This window comes from Corvus kubaryi, unplaced genomic scaffold (genome assembly GCF_017639235.1).
Source record: "Corvus kubaryi isolate FWS band 111438036 unplaced genomic scaffold, C.kubaryi_AGA036_p1.0 62934, whole genome shotgun sequence".
Lineage (NCBI taxonomy): Eukaryota > Metazoa > Chordata > Aves > Passeriformes > Corvidae > Corvus > Corvus kubaryi.
The window spans coordinates 30608-40160 of record NW_024581490.1 but is presented as its reverse complement, the minus strand read 5'-3'; the positions used below and the strand labels follow the sequence as shown (position 1 = coordinate 40160).

Below are 9553 nucleotides of genomic sequence, written 5' to 3'. Positions count from 1 at the left end.
CCCACCCTCAGCCCCACCCCGCCCCTTCCCCTCTCAGCCCCACCCTCTGCTCCTTTCTCGCCGCTCCCCAGGCCTGTGGCCCGGGCTTCACCCACGTCTGCGACCGCAACATGTACGTGAGCGGGGTCTGCCTCCTGCTCGACCCTCAGCTGAGACTGCGGCAGGAGCTGATGCCCGGACGTCAAGGTGAGGGGCCACCCCAGAGATGGCCCCCAACCCATGGAGAGTGTGGTGAACCCATGGCTGACCCATGGTGGCCATGATGATTGACCTTGGGGCTTGACCCATGGCTGACCCAGGATTGACACATAGAGACCATGGTTGACCCATGGAGGCCATCATGGACACAGGATGGCCCTGGCTGACTGCTGGGGCCACTGAGCCATTCCCCGTGGCCCTCCCCCCCCCCCAGTGGTGACACCCCCAGTGACCCCCCCATGACCCCAGGCTGCCAGCGGGCCCCGGTGGACCTGGTGTTCCTGTTCGACGGCTCCAGCAGCATGAGCCCCTCCCAGTTTGGGGCCATCCGGGACTTCATGGTGGACGTGATGGAGAAGCTAGAGAACACCTCCGTCCATGTACGCCCGGGAGGGCTGTGGGGGGTGCAGGGGGGTGGGAGTTCTGGGGGTGTTACAGAGGGGGAAGTGGGGGGAGTACAGGGGCTGTAGGGGCACTATGGGAGATGAGGGCTATAGGGAACACTGTGGGGGATGGGGGCCATGGGGGCACTATAGGGGGCTAGGGGCTATAGGGAACATTATGGGGGAATGGGGACCGTGGGGGGCTATAGGGAACACTATAGGGGTTCAGGGGCAGTAGGAGGCTATCGGGGGCTCTGGGCCCACGGCTCCGGCAGGGTGGGCGCTGACAGTGCTCCACGTGGGCAGTTCGGGGCAGTGCAGTTCTCGGATGGGGTGCAGACTGTGTTCACGCTGGAGGAATTTGTGGCCAAGCCGCGGCCTCGGGAGCTGCTGCGGGGGCTGAGACAGCGTGGGGGGCCTCACTGACACCTTTGCTGCCATCGCCTTCGTTGTGTGAGACACGGCCTGCCCCACTGCACCCCATAGCTGCCCCTCAGCTGCCCCACAGCCACCCCTTATGCCCCACTGCTGCCCCACACCATCCTCTGCTCCTGCTCACCACCCTCCAGCACCCCAGCTGCCCCACTGAATCCCCTGCCACCCTACTGCCACCCTAGTGCCCTCCTAATGCCACCCCTGTGCCCCACTGCCACCCCACAGCAGGGCACCACACTCATAGCACCCCACTCTGCCCCCCCGGAACCACCCTTGTGCCCCCTGCACCCCACTGCCACCCTCCAGCACCCACATGTGCCCCACTGTTGACCCTGAGCTGCTCCCCACCAGCACCCAGCACCCCACTGTTCCTCTGCTGCACCCTCTTCACCCCCGCTACCCCCCGGGCTCCCAGAATGACCCCCTGCGCCCGCCGGTGGCCCCCCCAGCCCCACGTGCAGCACCCACGGCGCTCTGTGCAGGCAGACGCTGTTCTCAGAGCGGCGGGGGGGGCGCGGCCGGCGGCGCGGCGGGTGCTGGTGCTGATCACGGACGGCGACGCCACCGACAGCGACACGGAGAGCAGCGTGCGCGCGGCCGAGGAGCGCGGCATCCACCGCTACGTCATCGGGGTGGGCGTGGCCGGGGTGGGCGTGGCCATGAGGGTGTGGTCGTGGCGGACCAGGCAGGGCAGAGAGGGCATGGCGGGCGCGGTCATGGTGGGGCTGGTGGTGGTGCGGGCGTGGCCGTCGTGCGGATGTGGTCACGGGTGGGCATTACCGTGAGTAGGTGTGGGGGGGGGGCGGGCTTGGTCACGGGGTGGTCACGGGGAGCACGACCAGTGGTGGTGGGAGTGGCAATGGGTTCTAATGGTGGGTGTAGGCGGGTGTGGGTTATGGGCGTGGCCATTTGAGGGTTTGGGTGTGGCAGAATGGCTCTTGGGTGGGTGTCATCATGGTGGGCACGGCCCTGGGTGGGCGCGGCCATGGCTGCTCATCCTGAGGGCGTGGCAGATGGAGGGAATGTGCAATGGCCCCCCCTGTCCCAGTAACACCCGGTGTCTCCCCCGGCCAGGTGGGGAATAACTTCAACACCCCCAACACGCAGCTGTACCTGCAGCAATTTGCCTCCGGGCCTAGCTTCGTGCAGGTGCTCAAGAGCTTCGAGCAGCTCCAGAGCCTCTTCCAGGAGCTGCAGGCGCGGCTCTATGACATCGAGGGTACCCCAACACCACCCCTCCCCCACCCCAACCAGCCAACATTCAGGGTACCTGACACCCCACCCTGCTTCCGCCCCAAATTAATGCCTCCCCCCCCCCAGTAACACAGCTGTGACATGGAGGGGACCCAAAACCAGTTGGGGCATGCACCCCACCCCAATTAACCCCTCCCTCACCCTAATTAATACCTCCCCCACATCCATCTCCAACACTCCCAGTCCTCTCTCGCCTCTCCCCCCCCAGGTACCACCCAGCTGCACAGCTTTCACCTGGAGATGTGCTCCAGCGGGATCAGTGTTGATGTCATCCAGGTGGGAAGGGGGCGAGGAGGTTGAGTGTCAGGGTGGGGGTGGGGGTTCCTCGTGCTCATGTGGTCCTCCCTCCCCCCCGGGCCGGCGGGTGACGGGGGCGGTGGGGGCCGATAACGGAGCGGGGGGGCTGCTGGAGCTGCAAGAGAATGAGACCTTCGTGCCCAACCCCCACCTGAACAAGAGCGGTTCTGAGGGATACCTAGGTGAGAAGTGTTAATTAGGGGGGAGGGGTTACATGGATGGAGGAGGGATAATAGATGAGGGGCAGAGGAGTTAGTGGGGGGGGTAGATCCTGGGGGAGGGGCAATGTGGGTGGAATCATGGTGGTGGGTCAGGACCCAACCACGGACCAGGTTGACTATGGTGGCATCTCAGGGCTGTGGGGAGACTCAGGTGACCCCAGCTTGAGAACCAGGTCATCATGGTGACCCCAACCCAGGGTGACCATGGTGACTCCATCCCAAAGCACAGAGTGACCAGGTCAGCACACCTTGGTGACCACCTTGACCCTGGTGACCCCAATCCAGGGACATGGGGTGGCCAAGGTGTCCCCCACCTTGGGAACCAGGTTGACCCTGGTGACCCTGGTAACCCCCCCTCCCCCAGGCTACTCGGTGGTTGGGCTGCACATCCCTGCCCGGGTACTGGTGGCTGCAGGGGCACCCCGTCACCTCCACGTGGGGGGGGATGGTCCTCTTCGAGGTGTCCAGAGCTACTGGGGACTGGCAAGTGCTGCAGACCCTCGTTGGGGAGCAGGTATGGTGGGGACAGGGTTCCTTGAGTGTCCCCACTTCCCCCAGGTGACACAGATGTCCTCGCACAGGTGAGGTCCTAATTCAGGGCAACCCTCTGTGCCATGGGGGAGGGGTCCCATGGGTGTCCCCACCCTCTCCCAGGCAACACATGTCACCCTGCAGGTGGGATCCTACTTTGGGGAGGTTCCCATGGATGTGCCTACCCAGTGACACAGATGTCTCCCCACAGGTGGGGTCCTATTTTGGGGCAACCCTCTGCACGCTGGACCAGGGTGGGGTGACAGTGGCATTGCTAGTGGGGGCCCCCAGCCACTATGATGGGCAGCGGGGAGGACGGGTGCACGTGTACACGTGGAAGGAGGTAAGGAGGGCACTGCCCCTGGGGCCACCACCAACCCTGGGAACACTTGGGGGGGGGGCACGTTGCTATAGGGGGACGCCAACCCAGGGATATTGGGTGACCATGGTGGCCTCAAGCCAAGGACCATGGGATGGGGCTGACCAGGGTGACACCCTGGTCACCCCAGTCTTAGGGACATGGGACTGGAGTGACCAGTGGTGACACCAACCCAGAGTTACCAGGGTCATGAGGTGGCCAGGGTGACCCCAAACCAAAAGCATGGGGTCAACATGGTGCCACCAGCTTGGGGACAATGGGGTGACCAGAATGACCGAAACTCAAGGTCATAGGGTGACTATGGTGACCCTGACCCAAGGTCCGTGGAACAGGGGTGATGCAGGGTAACCTAAAGGTGGGGGCCAGGTCCAATCTGAGGTCCATGGGACTGGGGTTGACTCCCACAATGTCCTTGTTCCCCCAGGATGCCCTGCATCCCTCTGGGGAGCTTTGGGGTGCCTCAGGTCACCCCTTGGGCCGTTTTGGGGCATCCTTGGCCACTCTGGGAGACCTGGATGGTGACAACCTGCCCGAGGTGGCCGTGGGAGCCCCCCTGGAGGACGAGGAATGTGGGGCTGTCTACATCTTTTCGGGGTGCCCTGGGGGAGTGAAGCCCTTCCCCCGACAGGTAGGAGCTGGGGAATGAGGGGGAGCAGACCTGCCCCCTGCGGGGGAGGGGACATCAGGTGGCTAAAAGTGTCCCCTCCCCCCCAGAGGTTGCAGGGGAAAGTGGTGGCCCTGGGGCGTTTTTTCGGGCAGGCGGTTGCTGGTGGCCTGGACCTCACAGGGGATGGACTGGTAGATATGGCAGTGGGGATGGAGGGACACGTCGTGGTAATGAGGTGACATGGGGGGTCATGGGGGACACAGGGGTGAGGGTGAGGAAATGGGGATATGTGGGTAGGGACAGGGATGGTGATGGGGACATGAGGTTGAAGTTGTGGGAAGAGTGATGGGGGCCCAGGCTTGGGGACAAGAACATGGGGATGGAAAGGGGGACATGGGTGGGGACACAAAGACAGTGATGAGGATGTGAGTATGGAGAAGGAGTCGGGAAGGGACATTGTGGGTGGGGACACAGGTGGTGATGGTTTTATGGAGATGGGAATATGGGGGTGGAGACAAGGGATGGAGTCATGGGGACATGGATGGTGATGATGGGATGGGGACACAGTCAAGGATGAGAACATTGGGGTGGAAACAGGGAAGGTGATGGGAACAGGAACATGGGGATGGGTACATTAGGGGTGGAGATGGGGACATGGAGATGGGGTGGGAACAGGGACATGGGTAGATGGGGCAGAGATGGGGACATGGGAGTGGGGATGAGAACTTGGGGGTGGGTCCAGAGGGAGGGACACCGGGGGACATGGGGGGAGAGGGAGGTGGTGACACAACCAGTGCCACCCCTGATGTATCCCCTCCCTCACGTCTTTTCCCTTGCAGGTCCCGCCCAGTGCTGAGGGTCACCCCCCACCTGACCTTTGAACCCCCTGTGATCCCGACCCGCTGGGTCGACTGTTCCAATGTCACCGCCAGCACTGTGACCTTCCGCCTCTGCCTGCGCCCCCCAGGTCCGGGGAGGGGTGCACGCGAGGGCCTCCAGGAAGTGCTGCGGCAACCGCTGACCTTTTGCCTCGCTCTTGATCTCTAGGTGACCTGGTGACCCCGGTGACGTTCCAGGCGGACGTTGACCCCCAGCGGGCACAAGGTCGGGGGCATTTTGGGGAGGGGCAGCAGAGCTGGGCCGGGGAGATGCAGCCAGGGCAGAGTTGCCAGCAGGAGGCGCTGAGGGTGCTGGTAGGGACCCACATGGGGCAGGACCCACACTTGGGGGGTGGGATCCAATTTTGTGGTGGGGGTAGGACCGACACTTAGGGGGTGGGATCCACCTTTGGGAAGGGGCCAGAACCCACACTTGGGGGGCAGAGGGGAACCAGCACTTGGGGGGTGGGACATACCCTTGGGGGTGGGGGACTGACACTTCTGGGGTGTGGCTGGGGGTGCTGTCCCCCACTTCTGGGGTGCCCTCCAACCTTCTGTCGCTTGTGCTCCAGCCCTGCCTTGAGGACTTCGTCACCCCAATCCGTGTCACTGTCACCATCACCTTGCCCCATAGGGACCCACCAGGGCACATCCTGCACCCCAGCAGTGCCCCCCCCACCTGGGCTGAGGTAACACCACAGTGGGGCTGGGATGTGGGATGCAATGGGAGGGTGGTGGGGTCCCCCAAAATTAACATGTCCCCTTTCTTCCCTGCCCCATAGATCCCCTTTGAGCAGAACTGTGGGGCTGACGAGGTGTGCGAAGCCGACTTGGGGGTCAAGGTGGTGCCAAGGGGTGCAGCTGTTTTGGGGGTCCCTAGTGCCGAACTGGGGGTTCTGTTGATTGTGAAGAACAGGGGGGAAGATGCCTATGGGGTGGCCCTACAAGTGAACCACCTCCTGGGGGTCTCTTTCCGGCGGGCCCGAGCCAGCCAGGTATGTGGGACCCCAAAATACGGGATGGGGAAGGACACAGGTGTTCAGGCCCCTCAGATCCCAGCCCCATATCTCCCCCAGGCCTCGACTCTGGTGCCGATGCCCATCCACTGCTGGGACTCCCAGGGCTTCGAGGGGCAGCCGTGGGGCCTCACTTGCAACCTCAGCTGCCCCGTCCTCCGCTCTGGCTGGCAGGTAAGAGCTGGGGGGCAGCGCTGGGGGGCAGGGGTCGCTATGGGACAGCCCCCCGAGACACCCCAACTCTGCTCCGTGTCAGGTGCTGGTGGAGGTGACCTTTGACCTTCAGCAAAATGCCTCATGGGGACAATCCCTGGGGCTGACCGCAACTGTGAGCAGGTGGGGTCCATGGGGTGGGGAGGGGTCTGTGGGGCACTGTCGGGCAGGGAGGTGATGTCTGTGGATCTCACCTGCCCCACAGCAATAACGAGCCCAACATCACCCTCGGGGACAACACGGACTCCTGGGACATCCCTGTCCACTTTGCCCTTGACCTTGTGGCCTCCTGGTAAGCCCCACACATTCCTGCTCCATGGATTCAGGGGGGACCCAGGCAGCCGGGCCCCACTGATCCCCCCCCGCCCCACACACAGGCAAGAAGATTCCACCCACCACTTAAACTTCACCCCTCCCCAGCCCCACAACAAGACGGTGCAGCACCACTATCAGGTGAACCCCCTAAGTGACTCCCCCCCATCCTGCTGCCCCCACAGCCCTGACCCCCAGTTCTGCCCCACAGGTGGAGCTTCTCTGGCCACCCCCCCCAGGGCAGCCCCAAACCACAGGTGACACCCTTTGTCCTCCTGCCCCATGTGCTGCCCCACGGCGTGGCCATGGCTGCCTCCCAAGTGCGAGTGGTGAGTGGGGACCTCTGCCCAATAGCACTCCCCGGAGTCCTTCCCCCAAATACAGGGGGCAAAACTCCCTTCTGATCCCCACTCTCCCCCCTGCCCCCTGTGACCCCCCCCCACCCCCTAAATGACCTCCTGCCCCAAAAATACCTCCTGCCCTCAAATGACTCCCTATCCCCCCACTCCCCCCTGTCCCTAGTGATCCCCTATCCCCAAACTCACCCACTGCCCCATAGGAACCAGGGAGCCCCTGTGTGGCTGTGGAGCTGGAGCTGGGAGACTCTGTGGGTCAGGAGCTGAACAGGAGCATCGCCCAGGTGAGGGGGGAGGCTGGGGACTCTGATCGCAGGGTGCGGGGGGATGCTCAGGGGCAGGGGGATCTAGTGGAGGTGCTCTGGCGGCCCGGCACTTGTGGGGCACTGGCTGGGCTCTGACTCAGGGCCCCACCCCTCCCTCCCCCAGGCCTGCTCCACGCCCCACCTGCAGCTGTTCCGCTGCCCCCCGACCCTCTTGACCCCGGCGAACCCCGCAAGGATCACGGTCAGCGCTGTCCTGCAGCCCCTCCCCCACAGCCAGGTACCCCTCCCCACCCGTCCGTCCTCCTGTAGCCCTTCCCCCACTCCCAGAGCCCCACCCCTCTGACCCCTCCCCCACCGCAGGGACCCGCCCACTCCCAGTTTTGCTCCGCCCTCTGGCTCACGCTGCCCCTGCCCCTTCTGGCGGCCGCGCCCCAACTCCTCCGAGCGCAGGTAATGGGGCGGGGGGCGGGCTCTGGGATGGGCAGGGGGAAGGGGGCCGTGTGGGGAGGCCACGCCCCACCTCTGGCGTGTGCCGGTAATGGGTGGGGAGCGGCTGCCCTGGAAGTTGGGACAGCCCCTCCCCCAAGCCCGCTCGTTTTAGGGAGTGACCAAGGTGGAGCTGCTGTGGGAAGTCGATCCCCTCCCCGTCTACATGGGAGGAGGGGTGGGGGGGCTCCTCCTCCTCCTCCTCATCTCCCTCGGCCTCGCCAAGGTGGGGGGGAGTTTTGCGATGGGGGGAGGGGTGAACCCCACTCTTGGGGTCCCTCCCCCATTCTTACCCACCCCACTTCCACAGTGCGGCTTCTTCAGGAGGAACTACCGGGAGCGGATGGAGCAGGAGGGGGAGCGGGAGGGAGAAGAGGAGGAGGAAGGGGGAGGGCAGCGGGAGGGAGAGGGGAGCCCCCCAAGTGGGGAAACCCCCGAAGGGGGAGACCCACCCTCCTGACCTGCCCCTTCCCTCTCCCAGCCTGGAAAGCGTTCTGGTTCTGGGCCCCTTCCCTCCCCTCCGAAGGGGTTTCAAACCCATCCCCCACCCCAATAAAACGTTCTAAAGCCCCTCCCCCACCATAACGACTCTGCCTGTTTTTCTTCGCTGCTTTTACTGGAAAGCCCTGAGAAAAGCGTGGGGGAGGGGGCAGATCGACCACCCTGACCCTCCGCCTCTCCAAAAGGGACCTGGACGTGGGAGAGGAGCCTCCTGCCCTCTCTTGTGGGCCTCTGGGGGGGGAAGGGGTCAGCAGTGGGGAAGGGGCCCAGGGTGTACAGGTAGCAGTGCAGGCCCCACCCCCTCCCAGTAGGGACACAATTAACTCGCCTGGGACAAATTATACCCTACTGGGCTAATTAACGTCCCCAGCTCATTAACCCCCCCCAGGGCTAATTAACCCCAACAAGGTGGGGTTACCCCCCTCGGAAGCTGGTTAACCCCTCCAGGGTTAATGAATTGGGGAGGCCCTGCACCGAGGGCTCTTTAAGCACCCGTCCTTCACTTCTGTCTAATTAACCTCTCTACCGAAAAAGACATGGAGGGGCTGGAGTGAGGGATAAGCACTGCCCCACAGCCAGCCCTGGACCCCAATCGACCCCCCAGAGTGACCAGATGACCAGAAGCCCCACCTGGGGGGAGAGGTGGCCACAGGAGGCCAGAGCAGATAAAACCCCTTGCCCCAGAAGCCTGTGGGTATGTCCCTGTTGTCCTTGAATTTTACAGCAGCTGAGCCCATGCTGGATCCAAGGCAGTAGCTGTATCTTGGTTTTCTCTTTTCCTTTTTCTCTCTTCTTCTCCTTTTCTACTCCCTATTTCCTCTTCTTGAAGCATGGATAATTGAGGTTGGATGGGTAGAGTTTGCCCAGTCAGTGCTCTGTGAAATGCATTATTTGGATTGAATGTTGGTTTTAAATGTTGCCAAATTCCTGATCTTCTAAAGTTTGCTAGTAAAGTTGGTTTTTTAAACTCCTGGGAATTTTTGTTGAGTTCTTTGTGCCACCTCAGCAAAAAATAGTACCTTAAATATAAAGTACCTTTAAAATAAACTTACTGAGCAGGGATCAAGGCTTTCCATGTGCCCAGAACTGGGAATGGAGCTGGGAAGGGTCTGGAGCCCCAGGAGCGGCTGAGGGAGCTGGAAAGGGGCTCAGCCTGGAGCAAAGGAGGCTCAGGGGGGACCCTGTGGCTCTGCACAAGTCCCTGACAGGAGGGGGCAGCC

General features: G+C 63.0%; 3 protein-coding genes across 4 annotated transcripts; all 3 read left to right on the top strand.

Annotated features, from left to right (window-relative positions):
- Positions 1-34: 34 nt before the first annotated feature.
- LOC121672588 (integrin alpha-L-like) lies at positions 35-1007 on the top strand. Its single transcript, XM_042045284.1, has 3 exons — positions 35-186; positions 448-578; positions 888-1007. The coding sequence occupies exons 1-3, from the start codon at positions 111-113 to the stop codon at positions 1005-1007; spliced, it is 327 nt and encodes a 108-aa protein (XP_041901218.1). The 5' UTR covers positions 35-110.
- A 257-nt stretch (positions 1008-1264) lies between these two features.
- On the top strand, positions 1265-2585 carry LOC121672593 (integrin alpha-L-like). Its single transcript, XM_042045292.1, has 3 exons — positions 1265-1648; positions 2091-2235; positions 2479-2585. Exons 1-3 carry the CDS (start codon positions 1433-1435, stop codon positions 2568-2570), a joined length of 453 nt encoding a protein of 150 aa, XP_041901226.1. The 5' UTR covers positions 1265-1432; the 3' UTR covers positions 2571-2585.
- Positions 2586-2640: 55 nt separating this feature from the next.
- Positions 2641-8503, top strand: LOC121672592 (integrin alpha-L-like). Of its 2 annotated transcripts, XM_042045290.1 has the most exons (19): positions 2642-2749; positions 3153-3302; positions 3531-3662; positions 4123-4326; positions 4413-4540; positions 5145-5272; positions 5353-5498; positions 5756-5872; positions 5966-6178; positions 6260-6373; positions 6456-6535; positions 6618-6704; positions 6790-6865; positions 6936-7053; positions 7284-7364; positions 7510-7623; positions 7707-7796; positions 7948-8058; positions 8143-8500. In XM_042045290.1, exons 2-19 carry the CDS (start codon positions 3234-3236, stop codon positions 8415-8417), a joined length of 2283 nt encoding a protein of 760 aa, XP_041901224.1. In that variant the 5' UTR covers positions 2642-2749; positions 3153-3233; the 3' UTR covers positions 8418-8500. The 2 variants fall into 2 exon arrangements, with proteins under 2 accessions (XP_041901225.1, XP_041901224.1); XM_042045291.1 differs by lacking the exon at positions 7948-8058 and having other exon boundaries at positions 2641-2749; positions 8143-8503.
- The last annotated feature ends 1050 nt before the right edge of the window (positions 8504-9553 follow it).

Bases quoted from the DNA above. Each gene is read 5' to 3' on its own strand.
- LOC121672588 (XM_042045284.1), top strand. From the start codon at position 111: ATGTACGTGAGCGGGGTCTGCCTCCTGCTCGACCCTCAGCTGAGACTG. The intron at 187-447 runs GTGAGGGGCCAC...CCATGACCCCAG, and splicing joins GCTGATGCCCGGACGTCAAG to GCTGCCAGCGGGCCCCGGTG. The intron at 579-887 runs GTACGCCCGGGA...CCACGTGGGCAG, and splicing joins TAGAGAACACCTCCGTCCAT to TTCGGGGCAGTGCAGTTCTC.
- LOC121672593 (XM_042045292.1), top strand. From the start codon at position 1,433: ATGACCCCCTGCGCCCGCCGGTGGCCCCCCCAGCCCCACGTGCAGCAC. The intron at 1,649-2,090 runs GTGGGCGTGGCC...TCCCCCGGCCAG, and splicing joins TCCACCGCTACGTCATCGGG to GTGGGGAATAACTTCAACAC. The intron at 2,236-2,478 runs GTACCCCAACAC...CTCCCCCCCCAG, and splicing joins GCGGCTCTATGACATCGAGG to GTACCACCCAGCTGCACAGC.
- LOC121672592 (XM_042045290.1), top strand. From the start codon at position 3,234: ATGGTCCTCTTCGAGGTGTCCAGAGCTACTGGGGACTGGCAAGTGCTG. The intron at 3,303-3,530 runs GTATGGTGGGGA...GTCTCCCCACAG, and splicing joins AGACCCTCGTTGGGGAGCAG to GTGGGGTCCTATTTTGGGGC. The intron at 5,273-5,352 runs GTCCGGGGAGGG...CTTGATCTCTAG, and splicing joins CCTCTGCCTGCGCCCCCCAG to GTGACCTGGTGACCCCGGTG.